The 24,868-nt window shown below is 50.7% G+C and overlaps 12 protein-coding genes across 12 annotated transcripts; 7 read left to right on the plus strand and 5 right to left on the minus strand.

Annotated features, from left to right (window-relative positions):
- Window positions 1-77: 77 nt before the first annotated feature.
- On the plus strand, window positions 78-1,227 carry ASPZODRAFT_875109 (hypothetical protein). Its single transcript, XM_022730303.1, has 3 exons — window positions 78-228; window positions 286-413; window positions 495-1,227. Exons 1-3 carry the CDS (start codon window positions 203-205, stop codon window positions 1,121-1,123), a joined length of 783 nt encoding a protein of 260 aa, XP_022578331.1. The 5' UTR covers window positions 78-202; the 3' UTR covers window positions 1,124-1,227.
- A 104-nt stretch (window positions 1,228-1,331) lies between these two features.
- On the minus strand, window positions 1,332-3,696 carry ASPZODRAFT_145761 (hypothetical protein; the record flags this gene model as incomplete). Its single annotated transcript, XM_022725105.1, has 4 exons — window positions 1,332-2,411; window positions 2,475-3,502; window positions 3,565-3,618; window positions 3,675-3,696. The coding sequence occupies 4 exons, from the start codon at window positions 3,694-3,696 to the stop codon at window positions 1,332-1,334; spliced, it is 2,184 nt and encodes a 727-aa protein (XP_022578332.1).
- Window positions 3,697-3,942: 246 nt separating this feature from the next.
- Window positions 3,943-6,358, minus strand: ASPZODRAFT_135848 (hypothetical protein). The gene is made up of 4 exons (XM_022723921.1): window positions 6,261-6,358; window positions 5,138-6,193; window positions 4,588-5,073; window positions 3,943-4,535 (listed from the first exon to the last, which is right to left on the minus strand). Exons 1-4 carry the CDS (start codon window positions 6,300-6,302, stop codon window positions 4,209-4,211), a joined length of 1,911 nt encoding a protein of 636 aa, XP_022578333.1. The 5' UTR covers window positions 6,303-6,358; the 3' UTR covers window positions 3,943-4,208.
- A 112-nt stretch (window positions 6,359-6,470) lies between these two features.
- Window positions 6,471-8,132, plus strand: ASPZODRAFT_135850 (hypothetical protein). The gene is made up of 5 exons (XM_022723922.1): window positions 6,471-6,868; window positions 6,985-7,070; window positions 7,125-7,289; window positions 7,344-7,414; window positions 7,491-8,132. Exons 1-5 carry the CDS (start codon window positions 6,591-6,593, stop codon window positions 8,052-8,054), a joined length of 1,164 nt encoding a protein of 387 aa, XP_022578334.1. The 5' UTR covers window positions 6,471-6,590; the 3' UTR covers window positions 8,055-8,132.
- A 118-nt stretch (window positions 8,133-8,250) lies between these two features.
- On the minus strand, window positions 8,251-9,543 carry ASPZODRAFT_73446 (hypothetical protein; the record flags this gene model as incomplete). Its single annotated transcript, XM_022729889.1, has 3 exons — window positions 8,251-8,799; window positions 8,855-9,322; window positions 9,403-9,543. 3 exons carry the CDS (start codon window positions 9,541-9,543, stop codon window positions 8,251-8,253), a joined length of 1,158 nt encoding a protein of 385 aa, XP_022578335.1.
- A 421-nt stretch (window positions 9,544-9,964) lies between these two features.
- On the plus strand, window positions 9,965-10,934 carry ASPZODRAFT_135853 (hypothetical protein; the record flags this gene model as incomplete). The annotated part of the gene is made up of 4 exons (XM_022723923.1): window positions 9,965-9,994; window positions 10,085-10,194; window positions 10,259-10,664; window positions 10,725-10,934. The coding sequence occupies 4 exons, from the start codon at window positions 9,965-9,967 to the stop codon at window positions 10,785-10,787; spliced, it is 609 nt and encodes a 202-aa protein (XP_022578336.1). The 3' UTR covers window positions 10,788-10,934.
- On the minus strand, window positions 10,883-12,247 carry ASPZODRAFT_122945 (hypothetical protein). The gene is made up of 3 exons (XM_022721336.1): window positions 12,007-12,247; window positions 11,773-11,914; window positions 10,883-11,718 (listed from the first exon to the last, which is right to left on the minus strand). Exons 1-3 carry the CDS (start codon window positions 12,163-12,165, stop codon window positions 11,015-11,017), a joined length of 1,005 nt encoding a protein of 334 aa, XP_022578337.1. The 5' UTR covers window positions 12,166-12,247; the 3' UTR covers window positions 10,883-11,014.
- Window positions 12,248-14,154: 1,907 nt separating this feature from the next.
- ASPZODRAFT_876424 (hypothetical protein) lies at window positions 14,155-15,369 on the plus strand. The gene is made up of 3 exons (XM_022730308.1): window positions 14,155-14,176; window positions 14,231-14,677; window positions 14,746-15,369. Exons 2-3 carry the CDS (start codon window positions 14,347-14,349, stop codon window positions 15,126-15,128), a joined length of 714 nt encoding a protein of 237 aa, XP_022578338.1. The 5' UTR covers window positions 14,155-14,176; window positions 14,231-14,346; the 3' UTR covers window positions 15,129-15,369.
- A 240-nt stretch (window positions 15,370-15,609) lies between these two features.
- ASPZODRAFT_19131 (hypothetical protein) lies at window positions 15,610-16,910 on the plus strand (the record flags this gene model as incomplete). Its single annotated transcript, XM_022727337.1, has 2 exons — window positions 15,610-15,649; window positions 15,724-16,910. The coding sequence occupies 2 exons, from the start codon at window positions 15,610-15,612 to the stop codon at window positions 16,908-16,910; spliced, it is 1,227 nt and encodes a 408-aa protein (XP_022578339.1).
- Window positions 16,911-17,203: 293 nt separating this feature from the next.
- Window positions 17,204-20,055, plus strand: ASPZODRAFT_73628 (hypothetical protein; the record flags this gene model as incomplete). Its single annotated transcript, XM_022729905.1, has 7 exons — window positions 17,204-17,438; window positions 17,536-18,012; window positions 18,077-18,234; window positions 18,285-18,330; window positions 18,394-18,772; window positions 18,826-19,735; window positions 19,807-20,055. The coding sequence occupies 7 exons, from the start codon at window positions 17,204-17,206 to the stop codon at window positions 20,053-20,055; spliced, it is 2,454 nt and encodes an 817-aa protein (XP_022578340.1).
- Window positions 20,056-20,150: 95 nt separating this feature from the next.
- On the minus strand, window positions 20,151-21,161 carry ASPZODRAFT_169122 (hypothetical protein). The gene is made up of 2 exons (XM_022726886.1): window positions 21,071-21,161; window positions 20,151-21,002 (listed from the first exon to the last, which is right to left on the minus strand). Exons 1-2 carry the CDS (start codon window positions 21,106-21,108, stop codon window positions 20,210-20,212), a joined length of 831 nt encoding a protein of 276 aa, XP_022578341.1. The 5' UTR covers window positions 21,109-21,161; the 3' UTR covers window positions 20,151-20,209.
- Window positions 21,162-21,263: 102 nt separating this feature from the next.
- On the plus strand, window positions 21,264-24,692 carry ASPZODRAFT_135859 (hypothetical protein). The gene is made up of 5 exons (XM_022723924.1): window positions 21,264-21,376; window positions 21,515-21,834; window positions 22,083-22,873; window positions 22,932-23,677; window positions 23,771-24,692. The coding sequence occupies exons 2-5, from the start codon at window positions 21,736-21,738 to the stop codon at window positions 24,571-24,573; spliced, it is 2,439 nt and encodes an 812-aa protein (XP_022578342.1). The 5' UTR covers window positions 21,264-21,376; window positions 21,515-21,735; the 3' UTR covers window positions 24,574-24,692.
- The last annotated feature ends 176 nt before the right edge of the window (window positions 24,693-24,868 follow it).

Here is a 24,868-nt window from a genome sequence, read left to right on the forward strand (position 1 = left end):
ACCGCGAAAAGAAAGGGAATTCGTCAAAACAAAAGAGTATGCAGGGTACTTGCGGTGGGATTGTCGCGATCACCTAATCGGGCAGTTGTCCTCAAGGCCCGGCCGTCTGGGGGGGAGGCGGATTAAACTCGGCCCGAGCTGATATGATCGTCGCCGAAGCAGGCAAGACGGGGGAGAGAGAGAGGCGGCCTTGCAAAGAGCAATGGCGACGACTGTGAGCAGAAACCGGCTGCTAGCATCTGGAGCTGCGAAGAAATGGGCGTGGGATTCCTGGCGTGGCTTCAGCAGCTCCTCGGTGCTGTTATCGGGACACAGCAAGTGGTCAACTATCAAACATGATAAAGCCAAGAACGACAAGGCGAAGAGCAAAGAGCGCCAGCTGCTCAGCAAGGAGATAGCCAGCGTGACTCAGAGTGGGTGTGCTCTTGTGATGGGTTTCTATTCTTCTCGAGGCTCTTGTTCTTTGACTGACTCGCAATTCGTGCTGTATATAGTGTGGGGACCGGATCCCAAGTTCAACCCCCGTCTGACGCTCGCTCTCTCCAACGCAAAGCGAGCCGGAGTCCCTAAGAGTGTGATCGAGGCAGCGCTGGCGCGAGGGCAAGGGAAAAGTGTATCAGGGGCGGCCCTGGAGCCTGTCACAATCGAAGCAATCTTACCCGCGAGCGTTGCTGTGGTCATTGAATGCCAAACCGACCAAAAGGGAAGGGTTCTCCAGGATGTACGGGCTCTTGTGAAGAATGCCGGAGGAACCGTCACGCCTACGACGTATCTGTTCGAGAAGAAAGGCAAGATCACCTTTGAGAAAAATGACGGGCTGGATCTGGACGCCTGTCTCGAGCAGGTAATCGAAGCAGGCGCAACGGACTTCACGACCGACGGAGACGGTCGCCTCGTCGTCTACACAGAACCGACGGAGACAAAGAGCGTGGGCGAGACCCTCTGTAAATTGATGGGTCTCACCGTTGAGGAATTGGAGATTTTCTGGGACCCCAACAAGGATACTATGGTCACCGTCGAGGACGAGGAGCAGGCCAGAGAGCTCGAAGACGCGTTGAATGCGATCTGTGACGACCCGAGCATCCAGGATATCTACATCAACACCTCATCTCTCAATCTCTAACCCGATATATCGAAGCGCGATGTATACTACCTGTACAAAAGATAAAAATGAGCGTTGGGCTTTACTGGATGTTCGATTGGGGGGGTGCAGCTCATACTGTATGGTGTTTGGGTGCATATATATTTGATTCTCCTCGCAGCCGTAAGGCTTGAAATATTTTTCGTCTTTCATAGACATCACAGCGAAATATTAGATCTAAATAGACACACTACTCTTTCCGTAAAGCCTTCATCGTACTCCTCATGAGATCGCCAATCCCCTGACTGCCCACTCCGTCCAGCCATTCGAGCATCCGCAGTCTGTATTCCTGCCAAGAGAGTTTGATACCGCCCTCTTTCTCCAATGCACTCAATGCCTTTTGCGTCACGGGTTTTTGCAGTCTCGGCTGGCTGTCGGTGAGACCGTTTGTCCTCTCGATATCTACGATACAGGCCGCAGAAAAGTTACACAGCGCTGCGTGGTGACTCAAAGAGAACACTGAAGTGAGATTATAGTGGAAGGCGTCTTCTCGTTTGCGTTCTTTGGAGGCCTCGTTGGTGTCGCGAATGTATCGGGTCAGCGTAGCAACGGTTGAGGCTGGGACCAGACAACCGAGTGCATTTGGATCCTCGGCATTGAGAGCACGGTTCCGCCACACCAGGTTGCAGATGTCCATGACATAGCCGTTGAACTGGCCCACCAGCTCGGTCGGATACAATGACTCGGAAGAGCTAGGGACCTGAAGGACCTCGGAGGTCAGGGAAGTCTCAAAAGAGGTTTTGTAGGTTGTGAGTATTGAGCCCAGGATCGAAGTGAGTGAGGCGATGGGTGTAAATGCTAATGTGTAGACTGTCGGCGCCATGGGGACCGTGATTCGAATCCTTCCATTCAGGTGTGCATGAGAGAACAGGGAAGAGACAGAGCTATAGAATTCAATGACCGATAGACTGGCTGGTCTCATCCCGTTACCTGCATGGGGGGGGATTTCGAGAACAGACAGAGCCAGGAGCTCTGCGTGCGCAATTAGTTGGCTCAGGGGCTTCGATTCCTCGGAGGGAGAAGACTGGACCCGGACTTTAATCCCCCACTGTCGTATCAAGGTAGAGTAGTAGTCAAGTAGGGTGGTCTTTGCAAACGGGTTGGTCTTCAGAATAGCGACTTCTACCGGCCTGAGAAAGTCCCTGTGTATGACTTCAAATGATTCATGCGGAAGATACTCGAGAAGACCGAGAATTTGATCACGGTGGTCTCGTCCGTTCCACAAAGGAAGAAATTTAGTGAGAAACGAAGAGACCGAGGCAGGAAGTTCCTAATCGTTTCATTAGTCGCGCCGTAATGTTGTATAGTTACATCGCGCACAAAACTCGCGTACCTTGGTATGCCGGGCATATTCTACCGCAAGAGACAAGACAAAGGTAAGTGCCTCCGGCTCATTTTCATCACCATCATGAGTATGCTCCAACCTGTCCACCAGGAACGCATTCAGCCAATCATTCAGTCGCCGATTCGCAATCTCTGGCTGCAGGAGCAGCAAGTATTTCTGGGCCATATTGTCTCCGAGAACCGAGACCATTTGGTTAGGCGGCTCAATCTGGTCCAGCTTCTCAACAAAGTCACTGATGCTTCGTAGCTCCTCCAGCGATGTGTGGTTCTGCGATACCCGAGAGGTCTGCACGTCTGGAACAATCATTTCCACCTTGCTCCGCTTGACTATGCCTCGACGCACAACTTGAAAACTAGTTCCCCCAGTTGCCAGCGTTCTTTCCAGTCGCCTATCCTGGAGAGATTTCACATGGCTGGACCACTCCGGATCAGGGTGCTTGAAAAACGCTCCTGCCCGTCGTGATAGCCCCGACTCTCCGATAATGATTTCAGGATAGTAGTTTTTGAACACCTGCAGCAAGCCAAGGAGCTCCTTCTCGTCTCCGCCAGAATTCCGGTGCAGTTCCATAAGCGCCTGGATACGAAATGGCTTTACGTGCTTGCGTCTCGTGAGCAGAGAAAGTAAATGACACAACGGTTTCCGCAAGCTGATCATATCGAGAAAGTTAAAGAGCACTGTATACAGCTTCAAGAGATGTGTGCTGTCTTCAAGGTAATCGTATGTGAGGATCAACCATCGCAAAAGCTGCGCTTGCGTTGCCGCCGAGGGCTTGTTCTTGCTAGGGCCGAGGCAGCAAACCACCTTGGTCACCACTTGGGTGGAGATTTTATCTTGCGGATATAAGTTTTTGATTAGGATGGTAAGTGTGCTTTGATCCAGTTCATTCTGTGCCGTTATGAGGTTTACCAGACGCTCCAGGGCCGCCGGGGAGATTCCCTCCTCATACGCGTCAGAAGCGATGACCTTGGCTAAGTAGCGGACGTCTATCCGTCTCTGCTTGGTGGGCAGATGTGCAACTAGAAGCTTACAATCAGCTGCGATAATCTAGCTATCTTGCCTTGCGATCACCGTAGCTCACCTGTCTCTAGATGGGCGAGGGCATCGAGCAAGCCAGTAGGTCGCACCGGGGCTTCTACAAATCCATCAGCAATTACAGGATTAACGAATGCGACCTTGTATCTGACAAACCTGGGCTGCTATCAGACGACATTTCAGTCAATATAGGATATTAAAAGGGCATAATAGGCGTTGGATCGCAATTTTAGTATAAGCCTAACATTCTGGGCGTGTTTGCGGAGCGGCAGCTTGTCGCGTTGCGTTCCCTTCTGGGTTTGACGCGCGGGACAGACCAAACAAGACATTGCGATGGTTATTGCTTCCACTATCAATACTCAATAATAAGAAATGATTTATTTACCGTGGAATCTTCTTCTGATTAATAGTCTAAAATGCTACTCTTCATGTATAAGAGTCTATAAATTAAATAGATAATGTCTGAGCAGCCAACCCAGTAGCCAGCCAATTACTAATCCTCTATACTAATACATAGCAAATAAAGCATATCTATTTCTCAAATGACAAGGGTTTGTAGGGATATTATTTAAAGGCGCCATGTGGCGAACTGTAGAGGAAGAATTAGAAGTAGGCTAGACAGTTAATCAATTGCTCGGAGAGAGCTTGGCATCGGAGTGACCTCACTTGGAGGAGAATACGATGTCAAGATTACTTTCTCTTCCGAGCGGGCTTGGAGCTGTCCTTGCCTGAAGCTTGCACCGAAGCTTCTGCTTTCTTTTCGGTGGGGGCAGCCTCTTTTTCTTTTTCTTCTTCCCCTTCTTCATCACTCTCGCCTCCCTGGCCAAACTCGTTGACACGCTTGTAGTCGACCTTGTACTTCCAGCTCTGGTAAACCCAGATAAAGAAGATAACGTCGTCTCTGAGGGTGGCAAGCCGATGCAGCCAGGGCATTTTGACAGTGAAGGCAAACAGGTCATCGATGAAGGTGTTCAAGAACTTGTACATGAGTGCTTTGCCAGGCATATGTGCGACGGACTATAGATAGTTAGCATCCTTGAAACGGTAGACCAAGGAGGAGGTAAGTTACCTTCAAACGGTAGTTGATATACAAGCTAGGGACCATCATGAGAAACCCATAGGCGTAGACACTGCCGACCAGAGTTTCGATGATGTAGGAGTACCAGGACTTGTGAGTGTTGTAGATCAAGCTATAGACAGCGTAGGCGCCCAAGAGAGGAATGGCAATGATATAGAGATACTTGAAGGCAATCTCGTCGTATTCCTTGGTTTTCTGTTCCGTCTCGCTGAGTTTGTGCTTGTCTTCGAAAACAATGACATACGGCAGGAAAGAGAGCATGGAATTAGCCGGCGGAGGCCTCAGGCGCACATCGACGGTCTTCGTGACTTTCCAAGCTTCCAAGACAATACCGAAGCCTTGACTGGCCAGAATCATCCAGGAAGTGTTATCGCTATTGTCGACCAGGTACAGGAAAATCACGGCCTGCATGAAGACATTGGCTAAGATGGTGCGGACAGAAGTCCCGACCACATCCTTCTTCTTGCGCCAGTGGGCCTTGCGAGGGTTAGAGCTGGGAAATCAAAATAGAACTGACTGCACTCCGACCAATTGAACTTACAATGTCATTTTTGAAGGCAAGAGTCTCAAAGATCATGTGTAAGATGCTGACAACACCTGTTGTGCCCAGCAGCCAGATGTTCGTGTCCAGCAGGATTTCCTTGACCATCTCAAACTCGCTGCCATCACCACCAGCGGGCGAGGGGCCACCAAATGCAGCTTGGCGAGCATTCTGTTTATTACCCTCGTCAACGCTTGCAATCAAGTTGAACTTCCAGTTCGCCAAGTTGTTCAGTGTGAGATGCAGAGGCAGGGTTTGAACCGTAGAATTCAGCTCGGTCATATGGCTTCTCAACTGCCAGAAAGTGTTCAGGAAGACAACCGGATAGTACCATCCATTCTTCCCGCTGGCATCCCGGGCACCAGTGGACTCCAACCGCACATGCTGACGGACGGCTGGGTGCATCTGGCGATAATTCTGAGTACCAAAGCTGGGGATCAACGAAATGGAAAAATTCGAGTGGTAGTACGACATCACCTGTACGTCAGGCGTGTTGTCTTCCTCCTCTTCGGGCTCCTTATCGTCCGACAAGAGATTCTTCAACTTCTTCACCTTCTTTTTGGGAAGGTACTGGTTCAATGGGCGGAAGAAATGAACAGCTTTGTCGGTGCTGTAGTCTGCCGCACGAGGATCTAACTGGTGGCCGGTAAGGGCAACATAAAAATGCGCCCACAGCGTTCCGTTGTGCTGGACTTCCTTCGGGACCTGGATCGTGGTCGAGATCTCTCTCGTATCACTATAATTGCCGACGGTGAAGTTCTTCTCCTCGAGCACCAGCGCATCCTCGGAGTACGCCTTGAAGCCAGGGACCACAATAGAAGGAGACACATAGACGCTGATATCCAAAGCGCTGTCAGCCGGCCAGATCGGGCTGATCATATCCGGGACCTGGCTGTAGTCGGCGATCTCGCTCTGAGCCGGGCGGTTGGCAAAAGATGTTATATCATCAGACTGGCCCTTTGAACCACCACTGTTCTTCGAACTGACGAACTGGGTCATCACATATTGCATGAGTAGGAAGACACCGACACCCTGAATGATGGAGCGAAAGCCGGACTAGAGGCACCCATGTCAGCGAACCAACCAAAAACAACAGGAAAATACATCGACAGGGCAGACTTACGCGTTGCTCCGGCTCGTCTTGGCGTTGTTGTTGCTCGGGCATCACGATCCTAAAGACAGGGTGCAGCGACGACAGCGGAGAGGGGGGAGAAAGAAGAAGCCAGCGCGGCCGGTCCAAACGTTCTGGCTGATGGCGCCTTAGGGCAGATAGCGCTGGGTGGTCCGTGTGCCCCTTCCCGCGATGACATTATCGACTCAGGCTGTTGTCGATAGTCATCAGCACCACGACAAGCGTCAGGATATTGTCGGCTCTCGTTTCGTTTCTGTGCGGGGGAATCGATTTCACGATGGACGTTGCAGCTTCTTGAAAACCGCCGATCCCTGTTGAACTATGGACAGCCATCTCTCCTTCGAATCCCTCCGCGCGCAATTCCCACCCCACATCGAGCCTCGAGTCTGGGTGATTACGGCTGGCGACTCGCCAATTGGTATTTCAGTCGCACGGCAGATTCTTACGCATGGTGACTCAGTGTTACTTGGTCTCCTGGCGTCAGATTTTGCCCGGGATGAGTGCCGCCGCGATGGATTCGACGTCTTCTTGGCCGAGGTCGAGGAACACCGCGCAGAGGGATGGACGGAACGATTGAAGACGGCGACTCTGGATACCAGGTGCGGATATGTAGCCTCTGTTATGTTTATGGGGGCCCTTATTGATTGCTTTCTTTTTTTTTTTTGCGCTGTAGTTGTAGATTAATATGCTGCGGGCGCTGACGCAGGAACGCTAGGATGATGGGAGAATGTCAAGCTGCAGTGGCAGAAGCAGTGGCTACGTTTGGCAGGGTAGATATTCTTCTCTGTTGCACGAGTCAAGGTAAGGATATGGTAGTCATTATTTCCTGATATTAGGCCCGCTGACGGTCGATAGCCATCATTGGCACCGTGGAGGAGCTCGCTGCCTCCCAGCAGACGATGAATCTAGTGCGAGATCAATTCGAAACCAACTATTTCGGACCTCTCAATATCGTCAAAGCGGTGCTGCCCCATATGAGGCGGCAAAAGTCCGGCCATATTATGATTCTTTCTGGCATCAGTAAGATATGCCGCAAATTCTCATGGAGATGACTCGAATCTAACAGATACACAGCGGCGCATCTCGGCACTCCCGGGCTCTCGATGTATTGCGCGGCGGGCTGGGCTCTCGAAGGATTCTGTGATGTGAGTTTCCTGCTATCTCTGAGACTAAAAGCCGCTCATAACATAAGATACAATGAGTCTAACATCTGTGGTCTAGAGTCTTGCCTACGAAATCGCCCCCTTTAATATCAAACTTAGCATCCTACAATGCAGCATCGAAATCGGCATTCTCACCAACCTGGTGACAAGTGTGCCTCCAATTCTACCGGCTTATTCGATAGGTGCCAACCAGGCACCTTTGTTCCGCGGAATCCTCGATCGTCTGATCCCTCGCCTTCCGGCCGGGCAGCCAGAGGACACAGAGAACAACGGCAACATGGAAACAACGGACGGGATAAAGAGTACTCAATCCGCCAGGCCCGGGGAAACCGGGCCCTTTTCCGCGCCAAGGGTTGTGTCCATGTATCCTCCGCTCAGCCCTGCGCACTTTGAGGCCCTAGTCACTGAGACAGTCTACGCGATCACAGCCATCGGTGGGCATGAGAACCCGCCATCCCGTCACATCGTGGGCCAGGAAGGAGTAGCGAGCGTCAAGGAGAAGCTGAAGACGGTCAGCGAGGAGCTGGAGGATTTCATCCAGGCGAGCTTTGCTATCGATATTGCTGCTGATACCGATCAGTATAGATTGCCAAAGGAAGATGGAGCCTTGAATAGCATATAACGAGGGTATAAGATAAGAGTTCAGCGTCTATCGTATGTCTAGTAGACGAATTACATTATATTAACCTTTAATACTGGCATACTTGTCCGTCCAGAAGGAACTTAATCTCATATGGGATGATAGCCGACTTTTGACTAACACATTTGATTACACCAGTATTGTGGCTCGATTCAACCTCACTTCACCAGCAACTAAGTTATAGACCTCTTTTAAACCATTTCTCCCGCACATCGAAAAGACTGCCCATATCTTGGTTCCGCCTGTAACAACGGAACTCCTTCCACGCATTGCCATTGGGTATATCCTTGATCCGACCGTCTATCCCAACGATCTGTGTCATAATGGCGGTAGTCGTTCTAATGTTCGGTACAATGACTAGGTCCATCTGTCCGTTCGCCTCTGTCAGAATATTATCCGGCACACCAGCAGCTGGGGTCGGCGCCGACTCGGTCAAACTGGGTATAGTCTGTTCTTCTTTCCCAGTCTTTGATGGATCAATTTCGACAGTGATTCTGTCGGGTATCTTCGTGGACCGGGACCTCGTATTCCTTCTCGTCTCCCGGGGTAGAGGATCAAGTTGGGGAGGCACTTCCATCTCCTTCTGTTCTCCCTCACATGTAATGCTTTCGTCGAGCTGGCTGGGCTGGGATGAATCCTGAACTACCACATCTCGCTCAGATGGAAGGAAAATCCGTTGACCAGGCGGCACCGCAAAGGTCAGCAGCGTCTTATCAATGCCCACAATCTATGGATAGCGTTAGTGGGATCCGATTTCAAAGGGTCATGGAAAATATTCATACCCTGGCCTCTTTTTGAACGTGTATTTTGCCGGCTTTTGTTGCAAAAACCCGGTCAAACTTCCAGACATCGCCTATTTGAATGATACCTTCTACAATCAATGTCTCCAGCTTTACCTTGGAGCTCTCCCCAGCGATGGTGGCATATTCCGTTTTCTGCTTCTGGCCCCAGAACTCTTCAAACTCTCGCTCTTTAAAGTTGTCAAACTCGCCGCGGGCCCTCTCTTCCATAGCTTCGCTGGCCTGGAGCAGCCATTCGGGCTCATAGCGGCCGTTTTGCAGATCTACCTGGAACTGCCGTATTCCGTCTCGCCAGTAGTTCGAGTAACGTAAAAATGACTGCGATAAAGGCGCAATCTTCTCATCAGAAGGCCCCAGTTCGGGATGAACGTTTTCCGGCAGGAGAGATAAGATCTCTTTCTTCTCGTCTTCGTCGAGACACTCCCATGCTTCGGGCCTGGCAAGTAGCTTCTAGTAGCACCATTAGCAGGAAATCTCACAGAAAGTACCAAAGTGATTTTCAATGGGGAGCAAACTGCATTAAAACATACCACGAGGTCAAGATCAACAAGACGTGATTTCTTGCTTGTCAGGAGTACTTTCTCCCCCCAGGGGTTTCTGGCTGCGGATCTGGGCGGGTTGCGCTTCGGCTTCGGTCTGGACCTGGCCAACTCGCCGTTGTTCGACGACATCACGGTATTAATTGTGTCGGCTTCATTTGGGGTTACCAGGTTAGCAGCACGAGTAGTACGAGCTCTGAACCATTGTTTGGTTATTAGACACTGATCTCGACCCCTCAACCGGTCAAATCGGTCATAGTTATTCAATCGACCGCGACTTACCTCGTTGTCTGACCAGTTTTGCCGTAGTTGACCGCCTTACGCTTGCGGGCCATGTTTCCACTCCGGGGAGAACTGGACAACAATAGCTTGCAGGGAACACCTCGAACTGAGACTGTGGACTGCGATTCTGTCGCTTCTCGAGCACGCCTGGTTTTCGCGGTATATTAGAGATGGTTAAGTCAACGCAGATTGCCAGGCTGGACGGTAAGTGCGAGGCCTGTGGTTGATCTAAGCCAGGCAGGTGCTGATTGTTGTTTGTGAGACAGGCCTGATGCTGGCGGCTTCAGTGGACGATGAACAGGTGAGTGTTAGTGAGAGATGTTTGCTTTCAACATGATCCTCTATTTTATGTATGACTAGGCTAACGCGTCCCGATGCGCTATTCCAATAGGCGGAAGCGGAGCTGTCAGAAATCAAGTCTCAGGCCAAGATGATCTTTAGACGACTGAACCGCAATTCGGCCCCTCAAGCTAGTATTGAATCTGGGCAATATAACCTCCAGTAGGTGTGAAAGTAAATCTCACCCTGAAAGGACGCATGTTGATTTGTTTGTTTTATTGGACAGCTATACAATTAAGGACGACATTTGCTTCCTCTGCATATGTGACCGCTCATACCCTCGCAAGCTTGCCTTTACTTACCTTGCCGATCTCGCAACCGAGTTCACAACGACATATTCCTCATCCCAATACCTCTCACCGAGTTTGCGGCCCTATGCGTTTGTCGAGTTCGACACGTTCATCCAACGCACCAAGAAGCTTTATCAGGACAGCCGCGCGTCGCAAAATCTAGACAAGCTGAATGACGAACTCCGTGATGTGACCAAGGTGATGACGAAGAATATCGAGGATCTTTTATACCGAGGTGACAGTCTGGAGCGAATGGGTGAATTGTCGGGCAGACTACGAGAAGACAGCAAGAAGTACAGGAGAGCCGCTGTTCGCATCAACTGGGAGCTATTGATCAAACAGGTGAGAGCGATTTTTTCCCCATTCAAAGTCCGACATAGAGTACTAATGCTGTCTTTCTAGTACGGGCCATTTGCTGGAGTTGGCCTAATAGTGATCATTCTCCTTTGGTGGCGTTTCTTCTAGTCGTCGCCGTCGTCGTTATCTTCTTCTCCGATTATCCTTCTCAAGTGTATGGCTGTACGCATAGTTAATATCTTCGATCATGTGCTGGACACAATGCACCTATTCATAATATGCCACTCAAGGGTTGGTATCAACAAGATATCCCTCATGCTTCAGAAGGCGATGATTTTAGTAGTGGGTAATCCCATTAGACCGCCATGATAGCCTTGTAGTATTGTTTTGATATTCTACATCTCGTCTTCCTCCTCATCGAAATCATCCTCCTCTCCCATATCGTAGAGGATCCTTCCCCCTTCTCCGGGGCCGTCACCATTCTGTGCATCGAAATACGGTAGGACGACACCCTCTCTCTCACGCCTCTGTCGATCCGTCAAGCGTAATTCGAAAGTCGATTCTGGTTCGTCCTGCTCAGTTCCCTCATCAAGGTCCACAGGAGGTCGATAGAGAGGATGGTCGTCGAGCAGCGTCACTATCTCCCTTGCTTGTTGCGACCGGGTTTGCGATGCCGGAGGGAGATAGTACCACTCCAGCACGCCGCGGCCACTCTTACGTCGATGTTCCATCTCAAGCACGACACCGCCGGCTGCTTTATCAGCGTAGCCGATAAGTACGCCGTCCTGTTCCTCTTCGAGTCCAAAGCTGGGCGCGGCTAAACTTCTATCCCGTGCAGCCTTGTGGGCCAGTATGTGCGAGAAGGAGTGTAGTGTGATGATTGTCGTTGCAAGGTAAGTCAGAATTGAGAGCGCAGAGGGCGTGTATGCTCTTGGATTCTGAATATTGGGGACATCCTGGTGATAGGTCACTAATATCGAAGTCTCGGCCATTCCGGGTGTGAGAAAGGAGTTCAGAAAGCTCGGTAGGTGGAAAGTTCCCTCGGAACCGAGTGTGTTTAGGAGCGGATTGATCGAGTCGATGATGATTAGTCTCCTCCCTGTTCGTCGGACTGTTAGTATATAAGCACGTACAATCTTGCACTGAGACGGACCACTATGTGATGTAGGACAAGCTGCTACGGCTTCCTTGGCAATATCTGCTGGGCGTTTTCGTCTGGCGGAAACAAAAGCACCAACTCCATCTGGTCGCTTGAGAGTTTGGAAGGCGATAAAGGTCACATGAACTTTGGAGAGCTATATGTGAGAGCAGAGTGTTAGCACTGGAGACAGCTATAGAGCAAAAATGAAAGAATAGACGAAGCACTCATATAGAGATTCTAGGCTACCTTTGCGCGTCGGATATATTCTCTTATTAATGGGGTCGCGGGTTGTTCTAAAGAGTCCAGCAATAAGGTGAGAGGAGATGCCGTGTCTCGCAAACTGAGGAGCTTCGAAATCAACAGTAAATTATGTGTTCTCCGATGGGAGAGGTTTTTCGCGCTCATGATTAATGCTTATTTTTTCTAAAGAATGAAAAAAACCCAAATGTATTAAGGACAAAAGGCGTGATTCTGCAGCAACTGCGGGGTCGGCAGATGACGAGGGGTGTGACCGCAAAGATTTCTGTTCTTTCCCTCTTTTGGAATTAAAGTGAGGCTCAGCGGGACGGGCCGTCTTATGTAAAGTTATTCTAGCCCGTTAAGGCTGCCTCTGTCGAAATACGGTACGGAGTATGGTAATGTGAGTATCACAAACTCTAGTTGGCCAGATCGAATGGTAAGTAGTCGAAATATTAGGGAATGTGCTTAGCTACAGTAGAAGTAAATTTGTTTATTATTATCTAGACTAAATGGCTTGGTCTGCTTGCGAGCTTATACTCTTGGCTAGTGGTAATGTCGATTACATAGGGCCACTGGGCCTCGCCTGTTTACTGCTTTAATAGCTGTAGCGTCCCGTATATGGCTTGAGCAGTGAGTCGGTAGTTGCATTCAAAGGATCCATAACGAGGTGCCTTGTTTTCACTTGTGAAAAAAATAAAATCTGACAGTACTGCCATTGTCGCTCTCTATCCTTGCTCTTTGCTCCTGGCCATGGAGGGAACATTGTCCAGGTAGTTATACAAGCCCCAAATCTGCTCAACTCACCGCCACAATACAAAGGAAATACTTCCATACCATTCGATACGGAGTATCATTAAATCTTCTTGCTTCTGTCGGTAAAGACTGTATTTTTTTCGGGGTTTTCTCTCCTCCCTGCGCTTCAAAATTTGTACATGGACGACTCGTTATACTGGCTGGAGCAAAGTTGATAGCTCGTAAGCCTACCTAGGTCTGTTCCTGGAGGATATCATCCAATGAAAATCAACTGTGAGTTCTTAGATGCGTCAATAAGTTAGGCTACAGCCCTGATTCAACTTTTTCGTGGCTCGCTTTTCAAAGTTGCGCTGGTATTGCGGTAGTAGCGGGAGTTTCCACGAAAGGGACGCGTATCAAAAATGCTGCAGCATCTTCAGGTCGGAAGGCAAGTCACTTCGGACGCAATCGTATCACTTCGTTATTTTTTGATCAACTCTCCGTTTGATGGGTTCAGACGGGCATCACGCCTGTTTGGTGAACGAGGTCAGTTACCCAAGCCAATGAGAATAATTCCGCTTTTCTCTTTGCTGACACTAGATGATGTGCATTAGATACTGCGAGGGGTTTGGGGTCAATTATTTCCAACCGGAGAATCTTTACACTCGCAGTATGCTCATCCAGGCTAGAAACTTTGATCAATCAAGAGTCAAGGGAATATATAAACTCTTTGGAGAACCATTTAAGGCTTCCATCGGGCCAGGATCCCGGCAGTACACATCATCACCACGAACCCAAGAGATCCTGATTTGAGACCAGTGGGAATCATCCCAACAATTCTCTCAAGGGTATGGTAAATACCTTGAGGAAATCGCCACAGAGATGATGGCAGAATTGGGAAAAGAGGCGGAGGGTCTCTTCAACGGTACCTGTAACTCGTATTTCAACTAAATCCAAACGCCACTTTTCAGGTCTCTAGAAGGCTTTGGCAAATGAAAAGAGAATTAGCCTCTAACGTCGGCTAGGTCGACGGAAAGCACATAGCTATTGGTCTGAAGACTCTGCTGCTCGGAGTATCGAGATATGAGTTGTCCAGCTGCGCCTGTCCAGTTTGAATAGAACTTGAAACTAGCACTTCCGGCATTAGTACTGGGTCGAAGTCATATTAAATCATGTAATATTGCCAGAATAAATAAATAAGTCACACATGAATAGAATTGAGTCTGCTCATTTGTTGGAAGTCTTCCATAAATTGAAAATGATTCATTCAAGTTACCAGTATGCGAGGTACCTCAGATAGCGTTTTTGGTGCGACTGGGCAACCGTAATAAACTTCACGCCCCCGAGCTGTGCTTGTTGGCTACCCAAGCCGATTCCAATCTTGGGATAGACGACATTCTTTTATTGCCAGCTGATGGTTATGAGATAGTGGTGTTCTAATTGAGTCTACCTTTCTTTTCCTGTCCACGGTTGGTTGCGGCTTTTTGCAGACGCAAAGAAACCCTCCCCCTCCCCCAAATCCAGCGAGTCCTTCCCACCACGCTCAAAGCCTTCACGTCGAAACTTCTCCCGCGATCTCCTACCCACAGATATAAACACATATCAAAGGCGGAAATGGCCGAGCCGCCTACAAAACGCGCTCGTCGCACAGATAGCGCCCGCATGTGGGAGATCAGCGATAAGCGAAGGTATTCACCCGAGTTGGATCAGGAGCGCGATGGACCGTCTGCACGGGACCACCGCAAGGAGGATGCGCGACGGGGAGACTCGATAGATGACAGACGGTACCGGTCTCGCTCGCGAGATCGGAAGAACCCACAGAAGGAGAGGAGCCGATCGAGGGACCGACGCGATCGTGATCGGGACAGGAGGGATACCAGACACCGAGACGGATGGAGGGACCGAGAGAGAAGCGTCAGCAGTGATAGGCATCAAGACCGACGCGGTGAGTTATGATTCTGCTTATATTTGTGGTCTTGAATGACATGCTGATGATGACTCTTTTTTGAATAGGATATCCCAAGAAAGCCGATCGATTTCGGTCACGCTCGCCCATCCGGAATGGTACGAGGGATAGATCTCGAACCCCCCCGTCTCGGACCTCGAAGATAGATCGCAGAGATGATCGCAGAGACACCCGTACACGAGACGGACGGCCCTCCAACGGCGCTCCCTCTTCGCCGAGGCCTCAGGACGAGATGGATGTGGACGAGAACGGCGACGATGACTTTGAAGAGCTGATGCGCAAGAAGATGGGGTTCTCTCGTTTCAGAAGCACCAAGAACACCAAGGTGCCGGGCAACAACATCTACGGCGTCCGCAAGGAGAAGAAGACAGAGTACCGACAGTACATGAACCGTACCGGCGGTTTCAACCGGCCCCTCAGTCCTTCGTGACGAATATTATCCTCTACGCTCTTCGGTTGGCTTCTTCCCAGATATCCTCACTTTTCAGATTTCGCATTACATACAGCATATTCGAGGCGCATCAGTGGTGATTTGATTTGAACCTTTTTTTCTCTTTTTAATTTTTCTCCCCTCGGTTTAATATCGGGCTGTATGTACAAATTGAGCCAATCTACCATGATATCGTGCACTCTCCTCCCTGGAATAACTCTCGGTATGGCTACAGCGCCAGAACAACGTTTTTGTCCGCCTTCTGGTCAGGTTCTAGATGGGTTGCGATATAAATACGATACTAGATCAGCACGTGACCTGAGCTGGCCTTTGAATCTTGATCCATGGAGACTGACGTAGGTTCATTCCAAAAGATTCGGCCTGTTTCATCTTACTGCGTGAAGCAATAATCTTCTTCGACTACTCCCCCATCCTGGCGTCAGTTGTACTTCGGCGTTCTTGCATTGCATCCTGTTTCAAAATGTCGGCTACAAGCGAGCGACGTGAGATCGTTATCGTCGGTACGCAAGCTTGTTGATACCCCGCAATTGCTGTTGGTGCTGTTTTTGCCTTATACTAACGACCGTGGGTTCAGGGGGAGGTATTATCGGGTGCTGCTCAGCATACTACTTGACGAGACACCCTTCGTACGATCCTGCACGCCACTCGATCACTCTCGTCGAGGCCACTGAGATTGCTGGTGGAGCCTCAGGGAAGGCCGGGGGTCTTTTGGCCTTGTGGGCATATCCGAGCAACATTGTTCCGTTAAGTTACAAGTTACACGCCGACCTAGCGCTTGAACATGGCGGTAAGGAGAGATGGGGGTATCGCGAGGTCGGCTGCGGCCAGGTGGTCGCGCGCGGTCGTCCGCTTGATAAAAAGACATCGAATGGGGAAACGGGGGAGTCGGTTTCCCTCCAGAAGCGAAGCGCAGCTTCTCTCTCCAAGCTGAGATCAGCTGGTGTTCCAGGGGATCTGGACTGGCTGGTGCCGGACCTGTTGAGAGGGTATGATAGCATGAGTCCGCCCGGTGAGACAGCCCAAGTCCACCCCTACCTCTTCACCACTTCCATCGCCAATCTCGCTGAGGAAAAGGGAGCGAAGATCGTCATAGGTTCTGTGACCGACATTGTGCGCTCACCCGACGGTGTTGAGTCAGTATCCTACACTGACAAGAAGACCGGGTCCTCGGTATCCATCCCAGCAACTGATGTCGTCGTCGCCGCGGGGCCCTGGACAAAATCGGTCTTTCCACCGGCTCCCATCTCGGGGACCCGCGCCCACAGCGTAGTCATCCGTCCGACCAGACCAGTGTCCGCCCATACCCTTTTCACCAACATCGAAATCCCGGCCAATTTCCACTCTGACAAGTCGTCGCGCCCAACCGTGGCCACGCCTGAGATCTACGCTCGACCAGACAAGACAGTGTATGCCTGCGGTGAAGGCGACCACGAAGTGCCTCTCCCAGATACAACTGCCGATGTCCAGGTGGATCAAGCACGCTGTCAGGATATCATTGATCAGGTCGGCAGCATTTCAGATGAGCTACGAGACGGGGAAGTCACGGCGCGCCAGGCCTGTTATCTCCCCAACGTCAGTGCTGCCAGAGGCGGACCATTGGTCGGCCACACAGGCATCAAGGGGCTCTACCTCGCTGCCGGCCACACCTGCTGGGGGATCCAGAACGCCCCCGGCACCGGTAAGCTAATCAGTGAGTTTGTCTTCGACGGCAATGCGAAGAGCGCCAAGATCGGTTCCCTGGACCCCAGAAATTTCCTCTGAAATCGCTCTTGTAAATCAAAGTAAATATAGTTTGTCAATATCGTTGAAACCTGCAAAATCCTTCGTAAGCGTACGCGTTTCAGTCAAGCAACAGCTTGCGTAGAAGAAGAGCTTGGGCCACGTTGTTCTTTGCGTGGAGACAACCAAGCTTTATTTCCGCCTCGCTGGAGACAACTAGTATATATGGAGCTTCAGTGCTACACCATCACCGCCGAACAGGAGCCATCTCGATGAGAAACCCGTGAGGTGGTTCATATATTTCCTGGTTAATTATCGCTCTTTGTTTCTCCAGGATGCATACACCTACCCTCTCGCAGCTGCTCACGCCGCTAATCCTCGCCGGCGGAGCCCTGGCAAACAATGATGTGTCGATACTGAGCAAAGAGGTTGGCCGAGCCCAGAACGAGTCGCTGCTATGGGGGCCTTACAAGCCGAATCTCTATTTCGGTGTTCGGCCGCGGATTGCGAACAGCTTGTTTGCTGGGTTGATGTGGGCGCGTGTGAACGATTACGCCGGATCGCAGGAGAGTGAGTGTTTTATTTTTTTTTGGCCTACGCAGCAATTGCGCTCGAACCGATACCCTCGCATCGCCATTAGTTTTGCTTACCAAAGGCTATTGAAAAGACTTCAGACATACCTGCGAGCAGAACGAGGGCATGGCCGGCTACGGTTGGGAGGAGTACGATATCCGCAAGGGCGGCAGAGAAGTCATCCACGATGCGGGAAACACGTTGGACTTGACGATTGATTTCGTCAAGGTACCTGGCGGCCAGCACGGGGGAAACTGGGGCGCTCGCATTAAGGGTGTGCCTCGTGAGGATGCTCCTGCTGGACAGGCGACCACGTTAGTCTTCTATACCGGTCTCGAGGGTCTCGGTCAGGTGGGTGTTGCGACTGAATCCGATGAATCGGGCTTCACGGGCGATGTCAAGTTGACGGGCTACACGTCAGGCTTGGGGGATTTCTCGCTCGACGTGACTGCCGGGCCCGAGAGTAACGAGCACCCGTTTCACAATCATCCAAGCTATGATGAGAAGCCCTTGGACCTCACTTTCGTGTCCAGTGGGTTTCTGCCGTCCGAGCATCTGTGGCAGTCAAAAGGTGAATACTTGGATCCAAACAAGATCCTTACGGTCTACCAATATACTGACGCGGTGATCTCCAGTCATCCTTTTCACTCAACTGAAGGCCGAAGTCGACCAGTACGTCGAGACTTATGGCGCAGAGAACACTCCTCCCCCGGCCCAGATGTTTACCCTCAAGAATGCACCGGCAGATGGCAATATCCACTTGGTGCAGAAGGTGTTCCATGGAGCCTTCGAGGTATGCCACGAACTATCAACGTACCTTATTACTCACTAACGTTGCCTCAGTTTGATGTTCTGTTCTCGTCGGCGTCTTCTCCGCAGCCTATGACTTGTAAGACCGCTTGCTAAATGATCTCTATTTAACATTGAAAGTCGTCCTGATGGTTTCTTTTAGCCGAGATTCTCACCAAGCAGATTGAGAGCAACTCGGTTTCATTTAACAGTCGCTTTGACCAGGTCCTTTCTCCCCAGGCTCCTTTTAACTCTGAAGAATACTCCCAATTCTCCAAGGCTATGCTTTCCAACTTGGTCGGTGGTATTGGCTTCTTCCATGGCTCCGACATTGTGGATCGCTCGGCGGCAGAAGAATACGAGGAAGAGAACGAAGGGTTCTGGGAAGAGACTGCAGAAGCCAGAGCCCGCGCTAGGCCTGTCCTCGAGGGTCCTAAAGAGCTATTCACCAGCGTTCCCTCTCGACCATTCTTCCCCAGAGGCTTCCTTTGGGACGAGGGATTCCATCTCATTCCTGTCGTCGATTGGGACATTGACCTTGCGTATGTATTTCTTCCCTGATGTAGTTTTCGACTACTGGGTTAACCTGCAATAGTCTCGAAATTGTCAGCAGTTGGCTTAACCTGATGGATGAAGATGGCTGGATCGCCCGTGAGCAGATTCTGGGCTCGGAGGCCCGCAGCAAGGTGCCACCCGAGTTCACGGTTCAGTATCCTCATTATGCCAATCCCCCGACTCTCTTCATCATTTTGGAGGCCTTCCTAGACAAGCTGGGTGTCAACCAGTCTACCTCTCCCGAGACCCTTGACAGACAGGATGTTACAGAAAGTCTGCGTTCCGCTTATGTTGATCATCCAGAACTTTCCGGTGCCTATTTCCGCTCCATCTATCCGTTGTTGAAGAGACACTACTTCTGGTACAGAAGAACCCAGAAAGGCGATATTAAGTCCTACGACCGTGAGGCATTCTCCTCTAGCGAAGGATATCGTTGGCGCGGACGATCTGTCCAGCACGTTCTGACCTCCGGATTGGACGACTACCCACGACCGCAGCCGCCGCATCCTGGTGAGCTCCATGTGGATCTTCTGAGCTGGATGGGCATGATGACCCGCTCAATGCGCCGCATCGCCGAAGCTCTAGGCGAGATCGAAGATGCCGAGGAGTTCAAGGTCTATGAAACTGCTATCGAGCGCAACGTCGATGACCTTCACTGGGACGAAGAGTTCCAGACCTACTGTGATGCAACCATCGATGAATATGAGGAAAGCATCCATGTCTGCCACAAGGGTTACATTTCGATTTTCCCCTTCCTCACTGGAATGCTGGGACCTGATAGCCCTCGCCTCAAGGCTGTTCTGGATCTAATCAGCAATCCCGAGGAGCTTTGGAGCGACTATGGCATCCGAAGCTTGAGCAAGAAGGACGAGTTTTACGGTACGGCGGAGAACTACTGGCGGAGCCCGATCTGGGTGAATATCAACTACTTGGCGTTCAAGAACCTTTATGTAAGTGTCATAAATCGCTTTCCCTATCTTCCAAAGACTTGGGGGATATCAAGACTGACTCCTGTCTATAGGATATTGCGACAGCCCCTGGTCCTCACCAGGAGCAGGCCCAAAAGATCTACTCTGGATTGCGGCGCAACCTGGTGGAGAACGTCTTCCGCGAATGGAAGAGGACAGGTTTTGCCTGGGAACAATACAACCCGGAAACAGGCCAGGGACAGCGGACTCAGCACTTTACCGGCTGGACTAGCATGGTGGTGAAGATGATGTCTATGCCCGACCTCGCCCCCGGCCAGCAGGAAGGCCACGACGAGTTGTAGACTGGCTTGAACCGGCACCCATCCTGTATAGTACCCGTCATCGAATCATAGACAGTCGTATATGCCATATGGTTGAATTACAGAAAGTTCTCTTACATCCCTAAATAGTATTACACCTTTTGCCCATGCAATTAATTCCAAAGAGAGAGCATTATTATTGATTCCTGCGGCTGTGGCCATCATCTCTTTCCCTCCTGTCTCGTTCTCGGCCATGATCGCGATCCGAACGATGGCTTCTATGTTCGTGATCCCTCCGCCTGTCATCTGTCCTAGATCGGGATGTCGATCTTCTTCTCCGATGGTCCCTATCCCGGGACCTTGACCTTGACCTCGACCTGCGCTTCTGGCTCCGGTAGTGGTCGTGGTGGGGATCACGACGGCGATGCTTCTCGCGGTCGTCATGGTGTCGACGATGTTTGCGTTCCTCTCGAGGCCGCTCGAGGCCGTGATCCCGTCTCCGATCCCGTCTAGGACTCCTACTGCGATCCCGTCTGTTCCTGGTTGCCTCATGGTTCGAGTCCAGACCGGCAGCTTCCAGCCTCTCCTCCGTATTGTTATTCCCCCTTTGCATGCCACTGAAGCCACCAAATCCAACACCTCTTCCTGCACCTTCAGCATCCATATCGATTACCGTATCCTGCAGAGCCTTCCGAACATCATTCCCTCCCAACGGCGTGAGATTTGCGTTTGCACTAGCGCTCTTTTCCGGCACTGGGAGACCCAACGCGCGGGCCATGGCCTCTTGTTCCGCTTCCTTGACGCGCCGGATCTCCTCTCGGTCCCTTCGCGCCTTTTCCTCGTCATCCTGTCCATCCCCTTTGGAATACCATGATAGATCCCGGCCCTGCTGCCAGCGACCAACAGGAGCCATGAGCGAGTGGCCTAGGTAGTTCTCTCGGTGTGCGGAATCCTTGACATCGGACCATTTGAAGTCGCCGCGGCCGCCGCTGAGGATCCAAATACGTCAGTTTCTAGTCGCTTCACGCTTGTTAGAAAGAATACGGTCATGACTCACCGGCTGCCTTCCTTGCGGACACTAGCAACGAGATCCATCTTGGGTTTCTGACGGGATAAAGTGTGGTGGTTGAATTACTGTTTAATGGGTGGCGTAAATGGCTGCGGAGAATGAGATTAGATATTCACGTGACAGGTTGATAAGAGCGACGCTGGATAACTACACCTCTTTTCCTATATAGCAAAGTAGGAAGAGAAAGTCTTTCAACACAGATCCTCTACAGGGAAATTTTCATAGGTATTTGAAGGAGCTTGACATCTTCAGACATACAGCATAAGATATCTTGATTATAAGATTTAAGATAAGGTGCAACCTCTCATCTATATATGTTTCACTTTGTTTATATAGAAGTTCCGCCCTTAAGCTATAGGACTTTTGAAAAAAACCATCATACATCTCTGCCTTAACAATTTTTTGAGTGCTGGCTGATGTGACTAAGAATAGGTTGTGTTGGCAATACAGCTATTTCTCTCAGTCTGGGATTTCCTTCCACTAGACTTGGGATCCCCTCCCCAACTGCTGGAGATGACAGTCCCGTGTACTACATCATCTGAGTTTGCCTTCGACTCTATTTGTCGCTCTGGTCTATCGAAGTCTGCTGAATATAGGGCTTTTATAAAGACATCTAAGCTTTAGATCAGTCGCCTGTGGCTGTCTGGGCCGAGATGTCGTCAAAAAGTGGCGGAATCGGCGGTCGTCGTATAAGCCGCCCAGGAGAGGACTTGCACCTCAAGGCGTTGAATGTCGAGTCCATGCTTGAACGGGTATGTCTCCTATTATTAAAGTCGTATTGCAGCAGGCTCCCTATATTTTTAACTGGCAAAGTGTCTGATTTCCTGGTTGTCCAGTATCCCAAGTATGTTCCTACCAGGACCGAGAACATTTAATGAAGCAAATTACTAAAATCATCTCCAGTCGTTACGATGCTCCTCCAGCTTCGGCGTGGAGAAATAATCTGGTAAGATCTCTTTCGGTAGATGATAATGTCTGTTGTGTTGCTAAACGTGAGCAGATTGCGCTTTCTCAACGCCGCAACCTTCTGTTCACTGCGTTTACTCATCGGATCTACGTCTGGGAACCGGCCGGTACACTGCAAACTCTAGGCTCAGAGCCTCGGATGATCATCACACCAGTGATGAAGAACCCGGAGAGCAGAGGCTACATATCCTCGCGGGCCCCCCATGCCATCAACAACATCCTTGTGGACGATCTCGGCCGCGAGGAAGTGTTGCTGATCGTGACAGATTCTGGAAACGTCTGCGGATACCATGTCGAGTCCATCTTCTCAGCTCTTGAACGCGCAGAGAAAGAAGGTTCCAAGACCCCACTCGACGGTTCGCAGGTAGATCCCTTTTTCGTGGAGTTCGTCGAAAGAAGCGCCTGGGGAATCGCAACCCACAAGTTTGCACGGTTGATTGCAGTCAGCTCCAACACTGCTCACATCACTGTGTTTGCGTTTGCCTTGGTCGATCCAACTGCCGAACATAGCGAGGGTTCCTTGAGCGACTTTGAGAACGATGGGCAGACATGGATTGAAGTCGATGATCCTTCTCGTTTCATTCAGCTGCGCCGCGTGGGATTTCTTAAGAATCGCTCGCATAATATCAAGCTCACGTATACTGGCCATTCTACAAACATTCCTTCTGTCTCCTTCTTGAACTCAGACATTGATCCCAATGGAAACTGGATGGTTAGTACCGACATTGACAATAAGATGTTTGTTTGGAAGATCTGGGAAAGTCTGTCACCATTCAACGAATATGACTTTGAGGGAGAGGATTATATCCCCGGTCTTTTTGACGGGTGTGTTCTCCGCATTTTCCCCCGTATGAGTTGGCTTCTTATTGATAATATATATTAGTACAAGCCGTGGCTGGTCAGTCCTTGCACTGGATCCTCGTGCATTTCGTATGCACGACTCGATCACTGAGGCATGTGGTGGTGCACCGCGATACCATCGACAGGTCGACGGAGCGATTCTTGACCTGTCGGCCTTGACCTGTTATGTTCCCAAGGCTTCAAACTACCTTTATGACGATTCTGACCAGTCCGATGAACCTGAGGAATCAGGGTCAGACGAGACATCTCTGCCAAATATTTTCGATTCTGATTGCCTGCTTGATGGGCACCTAGGCCCTGCTTCGAAGACTCTTGCAATTGATGATGAAAATGAAGAAGCGCAATCGCTTCAATCTAACGTGGATGAACTCCCTCGCCCTATGGATACTGACCCTCAGGTTTCCGCAGATACTTCTTCGCGGAGAGTAGTATTCACAGAAACTATGTCAGTAGATGATCTTGATTCTGACGGTGATACTTATAGCAACACTGTGAATACCCAGGAAATTCCCGTTCAGGTCGCTAGTACTGCTGGAAACGAGGACGACGATGGCGGCGACGACGAAATCCCTGAGACAATCCCGCAAGGCTCACACGTAGACAGCAGGTTCCTCCATGCTGCACTATTTCCATTCGTTCGTGCCGGCATCCTTGATATCGAGGAAGACGCTGCAGATGAGAATCCTGATTCCCAGGCCGCTGTTGCCGGTGCTGTCGCCGGAACCAACCCGTTGCGGACGAGTCGGATCGCATATGAGTCCTTTGAGCGTATGTGCCGTAGCATCATCCCCGAGAACCCCAAGTTCCGGCACCAGGGGCAAACGAAAGAATGGCTAATCAAAGAAATGCTTTGGTGTCCAGCTTCCACATGCTTCAGTTTTCCCATCCTTCATTTTACCCAGACGGACATCCGGCTTTTCGCTTCCCCCTACGCCGCCCTGCCTTCTGCTATCTGTCGCGAGCCTCTCCAGCAGGATATGAGATATGTCCCACCTATTATGATCCACGACTGCGATCGCTTCAACATGGTAAAGTATGTCCCTGAACACAGCGTCGTCGTCGCAGCCTCGCAGAAAGGGCGCGTCGCGGTGATCTCGCTGACAGGGACAATCAACGGGGATGGTAAGACGAAGCAGCTTGCTTTCAGGGTGGACTGGATCGTCCCCTTCCAGAGCCAGGAGAAACAAGGTGACCGCCCCCTGGTCCCCATCCTAGGCATGGCCGTGAGCCCCATGCAGGGATTCGAGATACCCCCCGACGTACCTGCCATCCCGCAGGGGGCCGTCCAAGGTGATGACCTCTCTTTCCACTATCAGCCCCTGGAGCAAGATCGTGGTGAGGATGATTCTGTCAGAGAAGGAAACGACGACGACAACAATGGCGATAGAATGGCGTCAACCACCACGGACGCCCGTCATCCCGACGATCTCGAATACGTGCCGCGTGAATATCAAACTCGCCTCACGCTCGCCGAATCGCACGCTCGGGCTTCGCGCGCCTATCGACCGGACGAGAGTTGGCGAGGCTGGACCCGTTCTCGCCATTACCGCCTGCTGCTTCTGTATGCCGATCATGCCGTGATGACCTACGAGTTCTGGTACGAATGGAGCGCGGGGGCCTCTGGCGCCGCTCTGGATGAGGAGGAGGGCGTTCTGATGATCTAGCTAGGCTGGCCTTGGGCTCAATTTGCGGTACTAGATCATGGCATAAAGATAATACACGGCGGTTATGGTTGACCTGAACATGGTTAACTAGTACCGAGCAGCTTGGCTGGGATGCGGTGATTCTTGGTTTCTACTTTCTAGCACGACCCCTTCATAGAAAGCTATGAATAATGGCCAGTCATGTTAGTATCTATTGAAACTTGCCACTCGTCATAGCAAGACATTTACTATTACAACATTCTGTGAAGAGACTTGGAAATAGTTGACAGCTGAAAATACAAATGATGAACTGAAT

The sequence above is a fragment of the Penicilliopsis zonata genome (genome assembly GCF_001890105.1).
Source record: "Penicilliopsis zonata CBS 506.65 unplaced genomic scaffold ASPZOscaffold_17, whole genome shotgun sequence".
In the NCBI taxonomy this organism is placed as follows: domain Eukaryota; kingdom Fungi; phylum Ascomycota; class Eurotiomycetes; order Eurotiales; family Aspergillaceae; genus Penicilliopsis; species Penicilliopsis zonata.